The sequence below is a fragment of the Hemitrygon akajei genome, chromosome 12, assembly GCF_048418815.1.
Source record: "Hemitrygon akajei chromosome 12, sHemAka1.3, whole genome shotgun sequence".
In the NCBI taxonomy this organism is placed as follows: Eukaryota; Metazoa; Chordata; class Chondrichthyes; order Myliobatiformes; family Dasyatidae; genus Hemitrygon; species Hemitrygon akajei.
This window is the reverse complement of record NC_133135.1, coordinates 47,277,576-47,301,514: the sequence shown is the minus strand read 5'-3', so window position 1 is coordinate 47,301,514 and position 23,939 is coordinate 47,277,576. Positions and strand designations below refer to the sequence as shown.

The 23,939-nt window shown below is 45.2% G+C and overlaps 1 protein-coding gene across 1 annotated transcript in view; it reads right to left on the bottom strand.

Moving 5' to 3' along the window:
- The window catches only part of trabd2b (TraB domain containing 2B), a 399,481-nt gene extending 378,443 nt beyond the window's left edge, over positions 1-21,038 (bottom strand). Inside the window, exons 1-2 of the mRNA XM_073063044.1 lie at positions 20,547-21,038; positions 19,571-20,131 (exon numbers count right to left, since the gene is read on the bottom strand). Of these exons, the coding sequence (XP_072919145.1) occupies positions 19,571-20,131; positions 20,547-20,753 (768 nt within the window). The 5' untranslated portion in view covers positions 20,754-21,038. The remainder of the gene's footprint in view (positions 1-19,570; positions 20,132-20,546) is intronic.
- Positions 21,039-23,939: the final 2,901 nt, after the last annotated feature.

Genomic DNA, 23,939 nt, shown 5'->3' with positions numbered 1-23,939 from the left:
GTGAACTTCTTAGATTTACATTTGCACATTATCCACTATAGTGGATGAAAGTGAATTTGGGCAAGAAGATAGACCAGACACAATTACTCTTCCCACTTACATGACAGGTCTGATGTCTGCTTTGATTAGGGTCAAGAGAATGGAATTTTGCAAGGTGTATATGAATTTTGCAAGGAATGTGTTGATGTATTAGCAGATGTCCTGACAGACATTTTCAACATCTCCCTTAGTCAAGCCATTGTCCCCAGATGCTTCAAAACCTCCACAATCATCCCTGTAGCAAAGAAATCAGTTGTAGCCTGTCTGAATGATTACCATCCTGTTGCCCTGACCCCCATATTGATGAAATGTTTTGAACGGCTTGTCAAGCCTCAAATCACAGCCAGCCTCCCCTCATCGCTGGATCCTCTACAGTTTGCTTATCGTCCAAATCGCTCTACGGAGGACGCAATATCAACCACACTGCACACAGTTCTCTCTCACTTGGACAATAAAGACACTTATGCCAGAATCCTGTACATTGATTTCAGTTCAGCGTTCAATACCATCATCCCGCAGAGACTAGTGGAGAAACTGTCGCTGCTTGGCCTTAACACTGCCATGTGTCACTGGATTCTGGATTTCTTGACAGAGAGACCACAGTCAATCCATGTTGGCAGGAACATCTCCGACTCCATCACACTGAGCACTGGATCCCCACAAGGCTGTGTGCTTAGCCCATTGCTGTTTACACTGCTAACACATGACTGTGCAGCCAGACTCGAGGAGAACCTGATCATTAAATTTGCTGATGATACCACAGTGGTGGGGCTCATCAGTAAAAATGATGAAACAATGTACAGGGAGGAGGTCAAACACCTAGAGAGCTGGTGCAGTGACAACAACTTGATGCTTGATGTCACCAAAACCAAGGAGATGATCGTCGATTTCAGACGGTCTCAGCCTGAGCACATACCCCTCAGCATCAGCGGCTCCACAGTGGAGAGAGTGGAAAACATCAAGTTCCTTGGGGTGCAGATCTGGGACAATCTCACCTGGTCCAGGAACACCACTGGGATTGTGAAACGAGCCCAGCAGAGATTGCACTTTTTGATGAAGCTTAAACAAGCATCACTCCCCACTAACATCTTAACTACATTCTACAGAGGCATAGCTGAGAGTGTGCTGACCTTTTGCATCACAACCTGGTACTCCAGCTGCAGTGCTGCCGACAAAAAAGCCTTGCAGAGGGTGATTAGGGGAGCAGAGAAGGTTATTGGGGTCTCCCTACCTTCTATCCAAGACCTCTTTCAGAGTCGATGCCTCCAGAAGACACGGTACATCATTAAAGACCCCTCACACCCTCTCCATGAACTGTTTGTTCTTCTGCCATCAGGTAAACGTTACAGGAGCATCAAAACTAAAACCACAAGGCTACGAAACAGCTTCTTCCCACAGGCAGTCAGACTGCTAAATAGCTGCTCTACCTGACTCTGCTTTGGACACTTTTAACTTGCACTGGACACTTATAACTTGTTTTTAACTGACATGTGGCTGTTGTGTTTTACTATTTATTGTTATGTTTATTATTTAGTGTTGCGTTTGTTATGTTGTGATTGCACTGCTCCTGGGAAACGCTGTCTCATTCTGCCCTGCAGAGCTGATGTATGGTTAGAATGACAATAAAGTTTTTGAATCTTGAATCTTGATGTGCACCAAAGCTACAGTATCAGCTGTCACCCATTATGTGTACCCGATTAGGACCTACTTGGGCCTTACTCACTTCAAGTTCAAGTTTATTGTCATTCAACATGTATGCAGCTAAATAAAACGTCAATCCTCTAGGGACAATGTACAAAACACAGTGCCTATAGTTACGATCCAGCACACACAGTTGCAAAAAGATTTTAGCAGAAGTAGCTGAGAGGCTCGGCCTGAAGATCAACAGGTTGACATAGAGTGAGAGGTGTATGTTTATGTAAGACAGTATAATGTTACTGGCACTCAATGTTCCCTCTAATTTGTAATGACCAGTGCGCGTGAAAATCTTGTGCTGTGAAATTTTTTTGCCCAGTGACAACAACGTGTGCACTGAATAATTTCTTCAATAAATAAGCCGGTTCTAAAATCTGCAGACAAATCAGCACAAGCTCCATGTTGTCAACACTGTCCGCATCAGAAACTGGTAAAGAAAATGGTGTACGATCATGAAATGTACTTAACATGCCAACAAGGTAGAGGGTGACAACCTTTTGTGCGCTGTTTAAATTCCTTTGTGTGTTAGTAGCAAAAGATTAGTGTGCACACACACCTTAGAGGGAGCATTGCTGGCACTATTATAATAAATCAAACAGTAGTCTACACATGTGAAACAGCAGCAATAAAAGATGAAAAAGTGACTAGTCGATCAGTGACCAGGGCATTCAGACAGGGTGTACATTCATGTGTGCTGAGTGGCAGTGGGATACTATAACGTTTAACAGCCTGGCAGAAGAAACTGTTACCCAGCCTGACAGTTCTGATGCTGTAGTACTTTCTGCCTGACAGACAGCAGGAGATCAAAGAGCTTGGGGGAAGGATTGAGGAGGGGGAGGTCTTTGACAATTCTTAAGGTACTGCATATGGATCATTTCTGATCTGTCTCCTGAATGGCGGAGGGAAGGGAGATGCCAATGATGTTTTCAACAGTCCTCACTATCCGTTGCAGGGTCCTGCAATCTAATGCATTACAATTTGCATACCAGACAGCTGGTCAGGACACTCTAAATGGTGCTCCAGTAGAATGTAGTGAGAATTCGCTTGCCTCAGTCTCCTCAGGTAGGAGGGGCACTGCTATCCTCTCTTGGCTAAAGAGGTGGTCATCAGTAACATGCATGCCAAGAAACTTGCTGTTCCTGACTCTCTCCACAGAAAACTAGTCAATTTCTGCCTGCCTGGCCCAGAACTGGTAAAGTCAAGCGCCTTTCAAGGAACCACAAGCCTTTCTGAAATGTACAGTTCAATTTGTAGTGCTTTTAGCAGCTGAGACTGTCTCTTGTTTGTAGCTCTCCCCCCTCCTCAAAATATTTAAATGCTAAAACTAAAGTAGTAAATAAGATTGTGTTTGCAATGTACCTGGTATCTCAATGAATAAGAACACACTGAGAAGTTAAACCAGAAAAAGACAAACGTAGTGAATGGCAGGACCATGCAAGGGTGCCATTAAACAGAAAAACCTAGGGGTAGAAGTACACAATTCCCTGAAAGTGTCAATGCTTTTAGGCAGGGTCTTGAGATAGATAGATAGATAGATACTTTATTCATCCCCATGGGGAAATTCAACTTTTTTCCAATGTCCCATACACTTGTTGTAGCAAAACTAATTACATACAATACTTAACTCAGTAAAAAATATGATATGCATCTAAATCACTATCTCAAAAAGCATTAATAATAGCTTTTAAAAAGTTCTTAAGTCCTGGCGGTAGAATTGTAAAGCCTAATGGCATTGGGGAGTATTGACCTCTTCATCCTGTCTGAGGAGCATTGCATCGATAGTAACCTGTCACTGAAACTGCTTCTCTGTCTCTGGATGGTGCTATGTAGAGGATGTTCAGAGTTATCCATAATTGACCGTAGCCTACTCAGCGCCCTTCGCTCAGCTACCGATGTTAAACTCTCCAGTACTTTGCCCACGACAGAGCCCGCCTTCCTTACCAGCTTATTAAGACGTGAGGCGTCCCTCTTCTTAATGCTTCCTCCCCAACACACCACCACAAAGAAGAGGGCGCTCTCCACAACTGACCTATAGAACATCTTCAGCATCTCACTACAGACATTGAATGACGCCAACCTTCTGAGGAAGTACAGTCGACTCTGTGCCTTCCTGCACAAGGCATCTGTGTTGGCAGTCCAGTCTAGCTTCTCGTCTAACTGTACTCCCAGATACTTGTAGGTCTTAACCTGTTCCACACATTTTCCATTAATGATCACTGGCTCCATATGAGGCCTAGATCTCCTAAAGTCCACCACCATCTCCTTGGTCTTGGTGATATTGAGACGCAGGTAGTTTGAGTTGCACCATATCACAAAGTCCTGTATCAGTTTCCTACACTCCTCCTCCTGTCCATTCCTGACACACCCCACTATGGCCGTGTCATCAGCGAACTTCTGCACATGGCAGGACTCCGAGTTATATTGGAAGTCTGATGTGTACAGGGTGAACAGGACCGGAGAGAGTACGGTTCCCTGCGGCACTCCTGTGCTGCTGACCACCGTGTCAGACCTACAGTCTCCCAACCGCACATACTGAGGTCTATCTGTCAAGTAGTCCACTATCCAATCCACCATGTGAGAGTCTACTCCCATCTCCGTTAGTTTGTGCCTTAAGATCTTGGGCTGGATGGTGTTAAAGGCACTAGAGAAGTCAAGGAATGTAATCCTCACAGCACAACTGACCCCATCTAGGTGAGAGAGTGATTTGTGCAGCAAATACGTGATAGCATCCTCCACTCCCACCTTCTCCTTATACGCAAACTGAAGAGGATCCTGGGCTTAATGAAGAAGGCCTTAGTCAGTCAGGGAATTGAGTACAAGAACTGGGACATCATGTTATAGTTATACAAATTGTCCTTGGAGGAATGGGTACAGTTCAGGCTGCCACACTACAGAAAGGATATGATTAACCTAGAAAGGATACAGAAAAGATTCACAGTGCTATTGCCAGGACAGGAGAAACTTGAGTTACAAAGGAGAGATTGGACAGGCTGGGTCTGTTTTTGGAGCAAATGAGGCAGAAAGATGTCCTTACTGAGGGTTATAAAATCATGAGGGGCATAGACAAGGTGGATGGTCAGAGTCATTCTCCCAGAGTAGGAGTGACTAAAATTAGACAGCATAGGCTTAAGGTGAGAGGGAGGAGGTTTAAAGGCGATCTGAGGGTTAAGTTTTTCACACATTTTTCCAGTTGGTATCTGGAATAAACTACCAGAGGAGATGGTGGAGGCAGGAAGTTGCAACATTTAATAAGCATCTGGACAGGTACTTGAATGAAATCAGCATATAGACATATGGAATTAATGCAGACAAGTGGGATTAGTATAGATAGGCATGTCGGTTGAATTAGATACGTTGGGCCGAGAATCCTGTTTCTATGCTGTACAACTCCTATTCTGACTCTCATGTCTGTGCCAAAAAGAAAGATTTACTTTCTGAAGATTTAGACAGCTTGATTATGGACCTCTATTTTCCATTAGCTTATGAGAAGTGCTATCCTGTAATCTGCTTCCATTTTTATAATGTCGAGGAGGGTCCAATCTTGTGTAAATTTGACATCACATTAATAACTGTCCTTGTCCTATCATATTTGCATCTGTATTGAAACTGTCAGAAAGTGACTGGACATATCTGAAGTATTTAACTTAACCTGGACCCGAGTTATGGCACTTAACAGCCCCACAACCGAGTTCTGCAATCGGCCTCTAAAAGCTGCACAAAGGTAATTAAACATACACACTGCCAAAAAAAGGACTTATCAATTAGCTCCATATCAAAAGTAATTACTACAATAACACGGCCTTCTCAATAACTAACAGGGTCACTGCTATTATGGATAACACATTGCCACCAAAGTAAAATTAACTGCAGCCATCAATTTTAAAGGTACTACCTCTATTCATCCCTTTAATATGAACAGGAAAGTCATTAGAACATGCCTCATTCAACATGGAATTTAAAATAACATTTCTCAACTGCATACATATAAAGTATTCAGTTGAAAATTAATGTTGTATTTCAGAAAATACTTATTTTGTAGAAACAAAAAAAAAATAACGGTTAAATAATTGTGCAGTTCTTTACCACAAGTTTCTTGAAACTTAAGGTTGAAACTAAGGTCATGACAAGAAAATTTCTTGATGTTATTAGTAACATCAAGAAGAAATTATTAGTAACAGATTATTGATGTAAAAATTACATGAGAGAAGAATCTTACCCAAATAAACAATCTCCAACAGAAGTCATTTCATAGCAACAAGGAGCAGGATTGATTTTCCTTTAAGTTTTTACAAATAAAGGATTTCTTCTACTACTTAGTTATCAAATAGCTCATCACATTCACAGCACTTCTAACGCAGGATCCTGTATGATTATTTTAATATTTGTAGATCACTGAAGACACATAGGATCCATCTCTTCCTCCATTCCTGCTCTTTCATTGACTAGAACTCATATCTGTGCAACCCCACCAAAATTTTCACTCCCTTTTTTTTATTATACTTTTAAATCAATATATAGAAGGGAGATTGAAAATCTGGCTGAGTGCCACAACAACCTCTTGCTCAATGTCAGCAAGATGAAGGAGCTAATTATTGACTTCAGGAGGAGGAAATCAGAGGTCCACGGGCCAGTCATCATCAGAGGATCTGAGGGAGAGGGTCAGCAGCTTTAAATTCCTTGGTGTTGTCATTTCAGATGTCCTGTCCTGAGCCCAGCATGCAAGAGCCATTACAAAGAAAGCACAGCAATGCCTCTAAGCTTCCTTAGGAGTTTGCAAAGATTCAGCATGACAAATAAAACTTTTGACAAACTTCAATAAATGTGTGGTGAAGTATATTAACTGCTTGCATCACAGCCTGGTATGGAAACACCAATGTCCTTGAATGGAAAATCCTACAAAAAGTTTTGAATTTGGCCCGGTCCATCTCTGGTAAAGCCCTCCTACCTATCATTAAGCACATCTATATGGGAAAGCAGCATCCATCATCAGGGACCCTCACCATCCAGGCCATGCTCTCCTCTCACAGCTACCATGAAGGTACAAGTGTGTCAAGATGCACACCATCAGGTTCAAGATCAGTTATTACCCCTCAATAATCAGGCTCTTGAACCAAAAGGTGATAACTTCACTCAACTTCAATTACCCCATCATTGAAATGTTCCCACAACCTATGGACCCACTTTCAAGGACTCTTCCTCTCATCTTTTTGATTGTTATTAATTATTTATTTATTACTATTATTATTTCTTTCTTTTTGTATTTGCACAGTTTGCTGTCTTTTGCCTGCTGGTTAAACACCCAAGTTGGTGTAGTCTTTCATTGATTCAAATAAGGTTATTATTCTGTTATGGATTTATTAACTATGCCTCCAAGAAAATAAATCTTAGGGTTGTATATGGTGTCATAAATGTACATTGATAATAAGTTTACTTTGAACTTCGACATTGCTTTCATTAAAATATTATAATGTCAATAACTTGTTAATATGATTTTGATATGAGCACAAGAACTGGGGTACCAAACTTAAAAAGGTTCTCAGCACACAAATTAAGTGGATGAAGGTACAGTGCCATGGCCGAAAAAGAGGGAGGAGTAGACAACTCCAAGGTAGGCTGAGATCCAGAAGAACGAAACTCCCTCTACCCAGCAACTTGTTAGCAAACGTATGTCACTGGAGAACAAGATCGACAACCTAAGGGCAAAATTGCTGTTATGGAGGGAAATGTGGAATTGCTGCATTCTGTGTTTCACAGAGACGTGGCTCATTCCGAACACGCGTATTCAGCATTCAGACCCAAGGGCTTTTCAATACACAGGCTGGACTGAACTGCTGATTTGGAGAAGGCAAAAGATGGGGTGGGGGGGGGGGGGGTCTGTGTTTCATGGTTAACTCTGTGGTGCCCAGACCTAACAAATTTGTCATACTCTTGTTCCCCTGACCTGGAATATCTAACGATTAAATGCTGACCGTTCTACTTACCAGACAGTTCTCCTCTATGATCCAGACTGCAGTTTACATGCCATCAAAAACTGACACTAACCAGGCACTCAAGATACTGCATGCTGCCATCCTGCAGCACCAGGGGTCCCAACACTCTCAACCACTGCTATATTACGATAAGGAATGCCTATGGTTCCATGCCTAGAGTGTATTTTGGAAAGTCTGTCCACTTAGCTGTCTTTCTCCTCCCTGCGTACAGACAGAAGCTCCAGAGATAAGAACAACAAGGAGGTTGTCCAGAGAGGCAGAGGAGCAGCTATGGGATTTCTTCAAGCCAGTGGACTGGGCTGTGTTCAAGCGACCATCAGAGGATCTGAATGAATACACCACAGTTGTAGACAAGTGTGTCCCCACAAAATCATTCAGAGTCCTCCTCTACTGAAGCCTTGGATGAACCATGAGATCCACAATCTACTGAGGTCCAGATCAGTGACATCCATGTCTGGCAACCAGGTAATGTACAATAGGTCCAGGTATGATTTTTGGAAAGCTATCTCATGGGGAAAGTGGCAATCCTGGACCAAACAAATTACTAAAGGATACTCGACAGACCTGGCAGGGTTTGAATGCTATTAACTCTGACAAAGTGAAACCAGATGACATAGGTGTCAACAAGGCTTCACTCCCAGATGAGCTTAATGCCTTCTATTCTCACTTTGACCATCGAAACATGGAGTAACCATCACAAACTCTCACAGTCCCCACTGACCCTGTGATTTCAGTCTCAAGAGGAATGTGAGAACATCCTTCAGGGAGGTGAGCCACAGAAAAGCAGTCAGCCCTGTTGGGTTACCTGGCTGAGTACTAAAGACCTGTGCTGATCAACTGGTTTGTGTGTTCACTCTAATTTTTAATTTCTCACTTCAGCAGTCTGAGGTACACACCTGCTTCAAGGAGGCTTCAATTATAGCGGTGCCTAAGAAGAACATGACAATCTGCCTCAAAGACTATCATCCACTATACACCCACTATAATGACGTTCTTTGAGAGGTTAGTAAGGAAACATACCAACTCCTGCCTGAGAAATGACTTGTTTCAGCTCCAATTTGCCTACCAGCACAACAGGTCCGCAGTAGATGCTATTTCATTGGTTCTTCACTCAACCATGGAACCTCAGGACAGCAAAGATGCATACATTAGAAAAACCATTAACACCTACAGTTTGGCATTCAATACTATCATCCTCTCAAATCCAATCAATAAGCTTCAAGCCCTTGGCCTCGATACCTCCTTGAGCAACTGGATCCTTGATTTCCTCACTTGCAGACCCCAAACAGTTTGGATTAGCAACAGCATCTCCTCCGCAGTCTCCATCAGCACAAGTGCACCACAAGGCTGTGTGCTTAGCCCCCTGCTCTACTCACTTTACACTTTTGACAATGAAGCTAAGAACTACTCCAATGTCTGGTTGTTGATGACACCACTGTCATTGGCCAAATCAATGGCGGTGATGAATCAGCATAAAGGAGGGAGATTGAAAATCTGGCAGAGTGGTGCCCAACAGCATCTTATTCGATGTTGGCAAGACCAAGGAGCTGATCATTGACTTCAGGAGGAGGAAAGTGGACATCCAACTCCAGTACTCAGAGGATCAGTACCTTGAAATTCCTCAGTGAAACCATTTCAGTGGATCTGTCCTGGCTCCAGCACACAAGTGTCATAACAAAGAAAGCACAGCAGCACCTTTACTTTCTTAAAAGTTTGCGAAGATTCAGCATGGTATCTAGAACTTTGACAAACTTCTTTCAATGTGTAATGGAGAGTATATCGACTAGTTGTGTCGTAGCCTGATATGGAAACCAATGCCCTTGAATAGAAAAGCCTACAAAAAATAGTGGATACAACCCAGTCCATCATGGATAAAGACCTCCCCACCATTGAGCATGTCTGAATGGACCAATGTCGCAAGAAAACAGCATCCATCATCACCCTGGTCATGCTCTCTTCTCCTGATGTCACCAGGAGGAAGATACAGGGGGCTCAGGACCCACACCACCAGGTTCAGGAACAGTTACTACCCTCAGCCATCAGGCTCCTGATGGTTAACTGTGGATAACTGCACTCAGCTTTACTCACCCCAGCACTGAACGTTTTGCAGAACTTAACTCACTTTCAAGGACTCTTCATCTTATCTTCTTGATATTTATTGCTTACTTATTTATTATTATTATTATCACCTGTTTTTCTTTTCTATCTGTACAGTTTGTTGTCTTTTACACAGTTGTTTTTGTCTCTCCTGTAGGGTGCAGTCCTTCATTGATTCTATTACATTTCTTGGATTTTCTGAGTATATACAATGCTCTGAGAAGTGTGGATATAAATCTTACATTTACTCCATAATGGCATACAAGCCTTGATGTTAACCACTGGATCCATAACCATTCTCAGAGATGACTGCTGTAAAACAACGTTGTGTAGCGATGTGCTACACACAGCACTGAAATAACGACACGCAGTCGGTAAGTCGTTTCGAGACTAGTTTATTCAAACTTCGCAGTGCTGGCATTTAATCCCTAGCGCCCGCCCTCTCCGGGCGGAAATGACATCAGAGGTGCATTACCAAAGTCTCCCCCCGCACACTGGCTATTTGTGAGCCGGTTTGCCTGCGCAGAAAGTGGGTCGCCACGTAACCCCCCCCCCCCCCCCAGAACCGGTGATACACCCCCCAATGTCCACAGTCTAGCATCAGCTTCTGTTTGGGAGGTCTGCCTCTGCGCCGCGGTGCCTGAACCTCGACCGGCTGCGCCAAGTCCACATGGGCTGGTTTGAGTCAGTCCACCGTGAAAACCTCCTCTCTCCCCCCAATGTTCAGAACGTACGTGGACCCGTTGTTGTTGATCACTTTGAACGGCCCCTCGTACAACCGCTGTAGCGGTGCCCGGTGTCCGCCCCTTTGTACAAACACAAACTTACAGTTCTGCAGGTCTTTGGGTATATGGGTCGGGGTCCGTCCGTGCTGTAAAGTCGGTACGGGGGCCAGGTTGCCGAGCCTTTCACGTAGTCTGTCCAGGACTGCTGCAGGTTCTTCCTCTTGCCCCCTTGGGGCTGGTATGAACTCTCCCGGGACGGCCAGGGATGCGCCATACACCAACTCCGCCGACAAGGTGTGCAGATCTTCTTTGTGTGCTGTGCGAATTCCAAGCAGGACCCAGGGAAGATCGTCCACCCAGTTAGGTCCTCTCAGGCGGGCCATGAGAGCCGACTTCAGGTGACGGTGGAAACGCTCCACTAGTCCGTTTGACTGTGGGTGGTAGGCAGTTGTGTGGTGCAGCTGCGTTCCCAACAGGCTGGCCACAGCTGACCACAGGCTGGAGGTGAACTGGGCGCCTCTGTCGGAGGTAATGTGGGCTGATACCCGAAGCGTGCTACCCAGGTTGCGATCAGTGCTCGGGCGCAGGAATCGGCAGATGTGTCGGTGAGCGGGACCGCCTCTGGCCACCTCGTGAACCGGTCTACCATAGTTAGGAGGTACCGCGCTCCTCGGGACACTGGTAGGGGGCCCACGATATCCACATGAATGTGGTCGAACCTCCGGTGGGTGGGTTCAAACTGCTGTGGCGGGGCTTTAGTGTACCGCTGCACCTTGGCTGTTTGGCACTGCGCGCATGTTCTGGCCCATTCACTGACCTGCTTGCGAACTCAGTGCCACGTGAACTTGCTGGAGACCAGCCGGACGGTTGTCCTGATAGATGGGTGCGCCAAACCGTGTATGGAGTCGAAAACTCGCTGCCTCCAGGCTGCCGGGACGATGGGGCGAGGTTGGCCGTTAGCCACGTCGCACAGGAGGGTCCTCTCACCTGGGCCTACGAGAAAGTCCTGTAGCTGCAAACCCGAGACTGCGGTCCTGTAGCTGGGCATCTCGTCGTCTGCCTGCTGCGCCTCCGCCAGTGCTGCATAGTCCACCCCCAGGGACAGGGCCTGGACAGCTGGTCTGGAGAGTGTGTCCGCCACAACATTGTCCTTTCCCGAGACATGCTGGATATCCGTCGTGTACTCGGAGATGTAGGACAGATGTGGCTGCTGGCGAGCCGACCAGGGATCGGACACCTTCGTGAACACGAAGGTCAACGGTTTGTGGTCCGTGAACGCGGTGAACAGCCTGCCTTCTAAGAAGTACCTGAAATGCCGGATTGCCAGATACAGTGCCAACAGCTCCCGGTCGAAAGCACTGTACTTGAGTTCGGGTGGTCGTAGGTGCTTGCTGAAGAACGCCAGGGGTCGCCAGTGCCCCTCGATGAGCTGCTCCAGCACCCCACCGACTGCTGTGTCGGATGCATCCACCGTGAATGCAGTCGGAACGTCCGTTCTGGGGTGCACCAGCGTCGCGGCATCTGCCAAGGCTTCCTTAACGAAAGCGGCCGCGGCCTCCTCGTCCCAAGTAATGTCCTTGCCTTTACCCGACATCAGGGTGTACAAAGGGCGCATGATACAGGCTGCTGAGGGGAGGAAACGGTGGTAGAAGTTCACCATACCAACGAACTCCTGCAGGCCTTTGACCGTGTTGGGCCGGACAAGGTGGCGGATTGCGTCTACCTTGGCGGGCAGAGGTGTTGCCCCGTCTTTGGTAATCCTGTGGCCCAGGAGGGGTGGTCCCTTGGTCGGGATGTGGTGCTGAACCCCGTGTCTGGGCATGGCTGCTGTGAACTGTGGTGCCAGAATCGATGGAAAGTCCACCAGGATTCTGGTGAATTTGGTGTCCGACAGCGTGATGGAGTCCAGGTGTGGGGCCAGCAACTTGGCTTCACCCAGGGAGAACGTCTGGAAAGTCTCGGCATGTACTAGTCTTTTCCCTTGCAAGTCAACCAGCAGGCTGTGAGCTCACAGGAAGTCTGCACCCAGGAGTGGTTGGGCCACCGCGGCCAGTGTGAAGTCCCACGTGAACCGGCTGGTGCCGAACTGCAGCTGCACTGTGCAGGTGCCGTAGGTCCGTATCGTGCTGCCGCTTGTGGCCCTCAGGGTGCGTCCTGGCTTCCTGTTGCGGGTGTCGTACCCCGTCGGGGGCAAGACGCTGATTTCCGTTCCGGTGTCGACCAAGAAGCAGCGTCCCAACTATTTGTCCCAGACGTACAAGAGGCTGTCCTGGTGGCCAGCCACCGTAGTCATGAGCGGGCACTTGGCCCTGGCCCTTGAAGGGCGGACGACAATGGCAGGCTTTTGTGCCCCACCGCTGGTGGTAGAAACACCACTGTTCACTGTCTTCCTCACTCCTGCCTCTGTGTTGTGTGACTCCTGCTGGGCCTGGTCTGGTCCGCTGTTGGGCGCGTGGCCTGGTAATCTGACCGACGGATGCCACGCTCTCCCTCTTGGCTTTCCACAGCACGTCTGCCCGGGCCACCACCTTCTGGGGGTCGCTGAAATTTGCGTCCGCCAGCAGCAGATGTATGTCCTCGGGCAGTTGCTCTAGGAACGCTTGCTCGAACATGAGGCAGGGCTTGTGTCCGTCAGCCAGGACAGCATCTCATTCATCAATGCTGACGGCAGTCAGTCTCCCAAACCGTCCAGGTGAAGCAGGCAGGCATCCCGCTCACACCGTGAGAGGCCAAAGGTCCCAATGAGCAGCGCTTTGAATGCTTCATATTTGCCTTCTTCCAGGGGCGACTGTATGAAATCCGCAACCTGGGCGGCCGTCTCCTGGTCAAGGGCGCTCACCACGTGGTAGTAACACGTGGAATCAGAGGATATCTGCCGAATCTGGAACTGGGCTTCTGCTTGGCTAAACCACACGCGTGGTCGCAGCGTCCAGAAAGTCGGCAGTTTTAGCGAAACTGCGTGAACAGATGAAGAGTCGGTCATCATTGGTCCAAATTCCGTTTGGACTGTCGGGGTCACCAATGTAGCGATATGCTACACACAGCACTGAAATAACGACACGCAGTCGGTAAGTTGTTTCGAGACTAGTTTATTCAAACTTCGCGGCGCTGGCATTTAATCCCCAGCGCCCGCCCTTTCCGGGCGGAAATGACGTCAGAGGTGCATTACCAAAGTCTCCCTCCGCGCGCTGGCTATTTGTGAGCCAGTTCGCCTGCGCAGAAAGTGGGTCGCCACAGTTGCATCATTACCCTAACACTTCTCGCAATCTTTCTTGCACAATATTCCTTCTCACCTCCATCAACTTTCCATAAGAGTGAAGCTAATCTTGAAAACCAAAGGCAAGCTGTTTGATCTATGGCAAATACCCTCCAGAATCAAGATTGTTCAAACTTCAGTGGTCAAATGCAGAAGTACTCGTTCTTGTGTTTGTGCATAGTTAGAGACTGAGTCCAAGTCATCATTGACATGTTCTCTGAATCGTACAAGATGTTGCCCCAACACTCAATATCTACAACACAGAAATCCTCAAGCAACTTCCTACACTTTGCCACACAGCTCAGTAATAATAAAGTTCATGGTAAGGTCCTGAAAAGTGTGGATCATTTCTTTTTTCTCAGGAACTTGCTTCTCAACAAAGGCAGGCACTGATTATGAAATTCCTCAGCTTTCAATTCACCAGCACCTCCTTCACTCATTTGAGGAAAAGATCAGGACCTCAGTTGTGGCACAATACTCAAAGTGTACCACGCAAAGGTGATCCAGATGAAGGGCGTCGGCCTGAAACGTCGACTGCTTATTTCCCTCCATAGATGCTGCCTGACCTGCTGAGTTCCTCCAGCATTTTGTGTTTGTTGAGTGATCCCTATACTCCAACATGCTTCAGACACAGGACTACCTACAGCAAATATCAATCAGAATCAGACTTATTGCCTCTGACATATGACATGAAATTTGTTGTTTTGCAGCAGTAGTACAGTGCAAAGACATAAAAATCCATAAAGTATGAAAATCAATAAATAGAGCAGAAAAAAAGGAATAACAAGATAGTGTTTGTGGATTCATGGACGATTCAGAAACCTACAGAATCCCCAAAATTTAAGTAAACCTGTGTCCTCTCCCAGACCGGTGTTCCTGGCACTGAAGATCTGATTACACCCATCAGCAGCATTGGGGAGCTTGTTCACCTTTTATATATGACATCAGACAAACACTACTGCAAGCTCCTCTGTGAGAGCGGACTACCAGGTGGGCAAAGAATAAGATTTAAGGATATGCTCAAAGCCCCATTAAAGAAATGCAACATCCTTGCTGTTTCCTGGGAACCTTTAGCCCATAACCACTCAAGAAGCCTTTGGATGGTATTGAGAAATCCAATGTAAGGGGCAGAAGAAATGCACCACCTTTCAAACTACCATCCTATGTCCCAGATCCTTCTCCATCTTATTAGCTATCTCAGCAACCTCAAATCAGCAGTAGAAAAAGTTCACCTTCAGTCCCAAGAGGAAGATTGATGAATGAGGCATATTTGTTCCAAGCTGAATATGCTAAGTAACCTTAAGGGGGTGATGAATCGGCATATAGGAGGGAGTTTGAAAATTTGGCTGAGTGGTGTAGTAATAACAACCTCTCACTCAATGTCAATAAGACCACGGAACTGATTGTAGACTTTAGGAGAGGGAAACCAGAGGTCCATGAGCCAGTAATCATCGGAGGATCAGAGGTAGAGAGGGGCAGTAACTTTTAATTGCTGGGTTTTATTATTACAGAGGACCTGTCCTGGACCCATCATATTGTGAAGAAAGCACAACATTCACTCAGGAGTCTGTGGAGGCTCGGCATGTCATCATAAACCTTGGCAAACTTCTATAGATGTGTGGTGGAAAGTGTGCTGACTGGCTGCATTACGGCCTGGTATGGGAACACCAATGCCTTGAGTGGAAAATCCTACAAAAGGTAATGGATTTGGCCCAGTACTTCATGGATAAAACTCTCTCAACCATTGAGCACACCTACATGAAACATTGCCACAGAAAAGCAGCATCAATCATCAAAGACCCTCACCACCCAGGCCATGCTCTTTCCTCGCTGCTGCCATCAGGAAGAAGGTACAGGAACCTCAGGACTTGCATCCCCAGGTTCAAGAACAGTTACTACCCCTCAACCATCAGGCTCTTGAACAAAACTCATTTAAGGACTCTGTTATATTGTTATTTCACGCTTGTTATTTATTGCTATTTATTTATATCTGCATTTGCACAGCTTGTTTATAGTTTACAGTTACTTTTCTGTAGATTTGCGAAGTATGCCCACAGAAAAAGAATCTTAGGGGCATATGTGGTGACACGTACAGTGTGTACTCTGATAATAAATTTCACTTTGAGCTTTAACTGCAAGTTGCTGTCTGGAAATATATGTTTCGAAATTCTTTCTGTATATTTATAAATTTATACATTGCTGAAATACCACCTCTTCAGGAAAACCAGCTCCTCCAAAATATTTCTATACGTCTTCCGATGTACTTCATATACAGTATCTTTTCCATTGATACACATTCCTAGATCTGAAGCACAGCAGATGTTGGCAGGTATGTCTGCATTGCTGCACTCTAAAAAAGAGCCAACTTCTCTGACTACCTGCAAACCCTTAAGATTTGCTTTCCTGATAACCTCCAGCTATTTACTGTTGATGCTCCACATGGCCTCATTAAGCAACTATTAGTACATCATTATATCAATGTGCCTCCTTTATCTCACTCCAATTGTTAAGACAGTCACATTATTCCACATGCAGGACTTCCAAGGCTTCCTGCCATTCACGGAGGTGCAGAAAGAGAGCAAACAAGTAGGAAAGTGGAGTTGACATTATCAGTTAAGGACAATGTAAACAGAGAAAGCAACAGCACCAAGAGAACCCCGGAGAAATCTATGCGAGACTGGCACCAGGTTTACAAGACACAATTAATTCTGAAAAAAATACCAATGGGGACTCTGCACAAAGACAGTTCATTAAAATGGAGTTTAAGAAATCTCACAGATTTACATGAAAAAGGGAACAACACTAAATCCTTGTTTATTCTCCACTGAACAGTATTTCCATAAGTCAATGCTGTATCTCCATATTAAAAACAAGTTCCTTCCTTCAGAAAGCAAATTGTATAAACTCAAATACTAGATAATGAGGTTTTGTGAAATCTCTATGCTCAGTTTATAAATTGAGACCGTTAACAATTATTTCATCCAGTTTACATTATACCTGCCAACAGCTATAATGTACATCTGATAAACACCTCAATTCTGAGAAATAAATATAGCCACTTCCTCCAAGACAGTATTCATTTTTATATATTCAGATCCAGGATTTGATGAGAAGATCTAATCAAACAGAATTGTTTAATTCAACAACAGGAGATGTATTTGCCATCTATTCCATTTAAATTAGTCACTTTCTTTTACAAGAAATTGAATTATTGCTATTTGAATCATGCAACCAATTATAAACAACAAAAAAATCTGGCACTGATATTAGTTCAAATTTACAGACAAATCAAATAAAATTGGCTAGCATTAGTAAAATATTTGGATTATTTAAAAGCAGAAGAAAATGTAGGTTTCATTAAATATTAATAATTGATGGTAACATAGCAGTTAGTGTGAATGATCACAGCTCAGGGCATTGGAATTTGGAGTTCAATTCCGGTGGAATGAGTGAGTTCTCCCTGTGTGCTCCGGTTTCCTCCCACAATCCAAAGAGGTATCTTGTAGGTTATTGGTCAGGTAACTTGTCCTGTGGTTAGGTTAGGGTTAATTGTGGTTGATGCCAATTGCTGGGGAAGTGTGGCTCAAAGGGCCATAAGGGCCTGTGCAGTATCACTAAAGAAAAAAAATCAATTACTGATTTAAGTATTATCCTTCAATAGATGTAACATTTCACAGCAACAAGTAAAGAATATGGTTTTTTTTTTGTCCAATAAAGCAATTTACTTCAGGACTCTCTTCCATTCCAATGCAAACTTCAAAAGTGATTGCCCCCCTTCCCGGTTCATTCCACACACATTTGCTCCACAGATTTGGTCTTTGGTTACCACAGACTTGCAAATTCTTACAGATGTTCAGTGGAGAACGTTCCATTGGTTTGGAGATTGCAGAGGTTTGTAGACTCAGCCAGCTGTGTCCCCACCATCAGGGACATACTCAAGAGAAGGACCCTCCCCATCCAGCAAATACCCACTTCTCAATACTGTACTACCATAGGGGTGGAGAAACCAGAAAACCCACACTCTACATTTTAGAACAATTTCCCCTTTGCCATCTGATTTCTGAACAGTGGATGAACAAAATCGTGTTATTCCTCTTTTGCACTATGAATTTATTTTTTGTAACTTACACTAGTTTTAAGTCTGGTTCTGTACCTTTTCAAGACACAAAGTTCACCTTGTGTCATTGACACTGATTCTCACTTCGCTAAGGAGGTGGGTGTGGACTGATGGGGCAGGATCCTGAAGACACAAGAGATGAGGTATGTTGGAATGGGAGCAACAGAAAAAGTGCTGGAGGAATTTAGCAGGCTGGAGCAAAATGGACAGTCAACGTTTTGGTGAGAGATCTTGACAAGATTGACCGGAAATACAGAATCCCAATTTACTTATAGATGAGTTATGGTAGTTATGGTGTCGTGGTTGAGCTGAATCTTGCCCTTTCCCAATGCCTGACAGTAACACCATAACCTGGTACAACTTGGTGTTAATTTGCACATTTCCTCAGCTCTATTGCTACTCAGTAATTTGAAATATGCCATGTTAAAGATTTTACAACAAATCCAAAAACAACTAAAATAGCGGAAAAAAAACTTTGGCTCCCCCCATCAATCTACCAGCAAATCTCAGACACGCAGTTTGTGGATTGCAGTCTCAGGAATGTTTGGTCTTTACTCACTGGGGGATAAAAGAAAGACTTGCATTTCCATGTTCCATTTCACAGCCCCGTCGTCCCAGGGTGCTTGACTATCCGTGAAGTGCTTTTGAAGTGCAATCACAGTTAAATTTTTAGGAAATTTCTGCATGGCACAATACTACAAACAAGACGTGATTATGGCCATCTTAACCTATGTTTGTTATGCTGATTGATAGAGACAAATTAACTAACAACACCTCCCCAACGGTGCCATGAGTATCTTTCGCATTCAGCCGAGACATCAGATGAAGTCTCGGTTCATGCTCTGATGCAAACAACGGAGCCTCCTACAACGCAAAGCCACCTCAGCGCTGCGTCTGCAGAGTTCAGTGCCCATCTATACCCGGAGAGAAACTTGAGCCGTCACCCCTCGATTTGGGCGGCAAGATTGATGACGCACCCCACAACAACTTTGAAACACAAAAAAAGTTACAACCCCTGCAAAGTAATTATAAGGTGTTGAAAGGAAGTGTTTGCTGATCTGAAACCCTTCCTTCAGATTAGATCATTAATCTTCACACCGGAACCCAGAAGTCATTTTATAGAGCCTTGAAAAAATTTTGCTCTGGTGTCCATTCACATAATTTACTTCAAGGTCCCGAAATTCAAGGCACGGCAGTTTAATGGGATTTTTTTCTGCTTCTCGATCGACTCGGAAAATTGAAGTTACAATTTCATAAGAGTCTATCGAATTTAGGGGGACGCATCTGATTTATAAAATAAATCTATGCCGCTGGAAAGGAGGCAGTTTCCTCTCCAACGAGCAGATGCTCCAGAAAACAATGAATCGACGTGAAGTGATGGGATTGTTTTGAAAATGGGAACGTGCAACTTGCCCAGGCAGCCGAGTGGGAGAGAGATGGGGCAAGAGGCACGCGTCCATCAGACACAGCCGAGGAGAGGACACATCATCTCGACAGAGGGACAACCCTGGCCCACACCAATCCTGCAGCGGCACAGAAGGCGAGCGCCGGTGACAGCGCGTCCAGATGCGAACGCCGCATTCACCTGCTGCCTGCGGGCTGCACTCGCATCCCAACGCGTGTCTGTTGCAGACCGCCCCTCCGCTCTTACCTGGGAGAAATTGAGGCCATTGAGCGGATGGCACTGCTCCTCCACCCGCTCCACCGCCCCCGTCCTCTTCTTCATCCTTTCGGCCTCCTGGGCCAGGTAGAGGTCAAGCACCGGTACCCCTCTGGACCTGATATCCGCCTCGGTCAGCGAGTTCACCATCAGCATCACCCACACCGGCCGCTTCCTCTCCCAGTTGCCGGCGATGGCGTTGAACAGGTAATCCGCGTATAAGCCCTTGCCCCTCTGGTCCGGGGTCATCCACAGAGGCATCATCACCTTCACGTATTCCAGGTGGCGCTTGAGCCTCCTGTACAGATCCCGGGGCAGGACGTCCTGAAGGTTCTCGCCGTGAGGCAACATCTGACAGCTAGTGAGGGCCGAGATGGTGTAGGGGTCGGTGAGGTCCAGCTCGAAGTACACGCTGTTGCTGTGCTGGAAGGCTCGTTTGCAGTTGTCAGCCACGAAATCCCAAACCCTGGTGTAGGGCACGTGAATGGTCCCAAATAAATAAGCGGGGGGCTCCCGTCTGACCGTCCAGAGGAACGAATTCATTTCCCTTTGCTGGTTAAAAACAATGAAAATATTCTGTCGATACACATATTTACTAATGCAACGAAAAACAGACTTATAAATACAGGGATGGTTTGTTTAAAATAAGAGATCTTTCATCTCCTGATAGCCGCGGAAGGTGGAGGTGCTTTGCCCCTCTAAAGCAGGGACCAGACATTAAAGCACTCGCCCGGAAAGGTGAGCTCCGCACAGTGAATGAAATCCGACCAGTAAAGTCAAAATCGATTGGCGTTTCTTTAAACCGAATCGAACTGCTCCCGGCTGGTGAGTCTCGGCATTTAGCAGAACTTCAGTCAGAAGTTCTCCGCAGCCTGGGGAGCTGATCCCGCAAGCACGACTACGAAGCGGACACTCACAGAGCAAAAGTTGCAGAAGTGACATTAAGCGACAAAACAAAGTTACTCACCGACTTGGGAAGTTCACAGTGTCCCGTGTCTCGGAGATTATTCTCCTTGGAGCTAACACTTTGCACAACTATACTCACAACAACCCACAGCAGCCCGGCGTTAGCCTGCATCGTGCCTTCCATCGGACTTGTTGCTAGATATTTATATATTAGTGCGGCGCGAGTAAAAGGCTGCTGAAAATGCGGCGAGTGAGATCGCGGGATCATAAAGCCCCTTGATCTTGGATGTTGCGATCACTGTATACAAGCTGAACGCCACAAGCCGCCATGCTGCCCCAGGAGCACGGCCGATCGTCCCCCAGAAAGTTTTCTTTTATTGAGTGAGGTGATCGTGATGGGAGAGTGAAGGTTTTTTAAAAGCATCTCCCCCCTTGGCCCTCCCCGCGATCGCACATGAGGCAGATGCTGAGCTCAGTTACTAAGCTTGCTGACTCTTATTTGCACAAGCCGGGGAAGGCGGGTACTGCTCGGCATGTCAGTATGTCACTTCAGTGGCGAACTCTCGCAACTTTTAACTGCACCGGAGGGCGAAAGGAAACTTTTTTTTTCCCCTTTTCCAGCCGTCCTTCCTGGTGCAGCCCGAAGGTGGCGCCGCACACGCGAAAGATCAAAAGCCCGGAGCCGGTCGAGGTGACAACCACCAAACCTGGGAGCGCCTGTCTCACCGCCCCGTGTGCTGAGGTCGAATTTTTCTTAAATACAAAAAATTAGTGCTACCCGATTTCTACTGAGAGCTTTTCATTGTCCAAGTAAGTCGGAGGAGGAAGGGATAGCAATTGAACTGAAATAAAAATTCCCCGCTCCATGGTCAACCGTATGAATAAATGATATTTTGGGGTAAAAGGCTGTAGCAGGAAAGTAAACTGCAGGGACCTTTCCCAAAACTGCTGAAGTAGCTTACACGGGCAATTTAATTCAGTAATTTCTATAACTATTAAACTTGAACAATTGAAAGAAACATTGAGACCAATTCTCCTTATTGCTGTTTACTCTCCTTGCCAGAAGTGGATATACCGGTAATCTTTAATCCATCCTGATTGGACATCCTATTATCACCTTTCCTTCAATCCTGTATCTAATCTATTCTTAAAATATTGACATGCTCCTTCTTTCGTCAATGTTGTTGCAGCCTCCCAGGCAAAAATGTTGCTCCTGTACTCAGTCACAGAACCATACAGCGTGTATGGCCATTGGCCCAACTGGACCATGTCCAGACAGGTTAATTTGTATCACATCCTTCTAAACCCTTCCTATTCATGTACCTGCCAACTGGCTTTTAAAAGTTGATTTTTTTATCTGTCTCTGGCAGCTCATTCCATATATTTATCACTTTCTGTGAAAAAAATTCCCTCTATTAAACCTTGCCCCTTTCACCTTAAACCTATGCTGTGAGATTCTCCAACCTTTCTAAATAGATGGACTACACTCACCCTTATCTATGCTGCTTATGATTTCAGGCACCTCTGTAAGATCATGGCTCACTCTTCTGTGCTCCAGGGAAATTATCCTATCCTGCCGAATCTCTCCGTCTAACTCAATCCCTCAAGCCCTGGCAAAAGTCTTGTAAATATTTTCTGTACTCTTTCCAGACTAATAACATGTTTCCTATCTGAGAGGATGTTCACAAGAATGATCCCGGGAATTAAAGGGATAATGTATGAGGAGTACTTGAATGCTCTTGGCATGTTTTCTATGGAGTTTGGAAATATGAGGGGAGATCTCATTGAAGCCTATTGATTACTGAAAGGCCCAGATCAGTGGTTCCCAAAGTGGGTGATTTCACCCTCCTCCCCCCCCACCCCCACCAGGGGCAGTGGGAATTTCTATGGGGGCACTGTAGAAAAAAAGGGCAGTAGGGGACACTTAGTAGCAGTGGGGGCAGCTGAGGGATTACAGGTTTGATTTAAGAAATTAATTACTTATTATAAGTATATGATCCTCAGTGCTTCATAATTGAGTGCAATGATCATGTAATTATTGCATCTCTTGATGATTCACTGTTGTCTTCAGCTTTGCTCAAAGCATGATATAGTTGTTGAAAAGCAATGTGACATTTTTGTATTTGGCATATTATGAGAAATCTGGACTGAAGAAATCATTATTTCTGGGCCCGGTTCGCACACCATTGCCATTCACTTCCCATACTCTAATTTAAACGCAGTGACACAGTTCCTGTGAATTAAGATATGGCATTCAATGGGGTAAATGTTCAGAATCTGCCCTTTACAATGGTCTTGACTGCATTTCTCAAGCCCATGGTCCAACCGAGATATTGCTGGCCGTCTTGGTGTTCCTTCAGGCAAAGCGTCAGGTTTTGCCTGAGATATGATAACTTTCCACTATTGATTACAGCGTTTGAGGCGAATGACCATGGGTGTTAATCCATAATGAAAGCGGCAGAAGCAAACCACACACAAAAAAAAGAGGTGGAGTATCTGAAATATGGATTTATACCAGCAGCAAGCAATCAACTGCAGCATATTGCAACATAATTAGGACAACAAAATTTGCCCTGCAGTTGGAGGAGTTAACTTTGTCAGGAAACAAATCTTTGCTTGATTATGTTTGCTTCAAAAAAGATGAAAGCATGGTTCAAGTGTTGTTATTTGTAAGGGGTCTAGAAACAGATTATGACAATATTTTAGGTTGCTGAGCAAGTTTTCCAAAGCTAATGGCACTCTGCTCATCAATATTCCTGCTTGTGCAACAGATGGGGCAGCATCAATAACAGAACGCCACGGTGGGGTTATTACTTTCTTGAAAAAATCTGTACCTAACATGAAAAAATCTGTACCTAACATATGTACCATTCATTGTCAAATTCACAGACAACATCATCCCATTAAAAAACCCACGTGATCAGCTGAACAAATCATTAAGTACCGCTAACTGTCAAGAACTTTTCCGATTTACGAGCCTCTCTAAGTTGGAAGAGAGAAAGAATACTAGATGATGATCTTTAAGTACTGTGCCCACCTGGGTAAGCTGCATAAAGACACATCAGAGAGATTTCAGGATCTTCTCTCAATCCAAATTCCAGATTGGGTAATAAGTCCATTCCTGAATTCTTGTAATGAGGAATTAATTGGAAGGATAGGGGAAGGACTGATCTCACTACAAAAAGTCTGAGCTGAAGCAGATATTCGGCACTGTTGGAAAAAGATCAAGGTGTTCTTTATTTCCTTTCCAACAGCATATTTGGTGGAGCACAGTTTCAGTGTAATTGCCCAACTTCTTTCAAAGCAGTGAAACAAACTGCAAATTACTGGGTATGGGGATCTGAGACTGCTTCTGAGTGACATTCAGCCTGATGTTGAGAAGCTGATATCACTGCACCAAGCCCGTCCATCTCATTGAAATGTGCAAAAGCAATGAAGTAGTGAATAGCTGGGC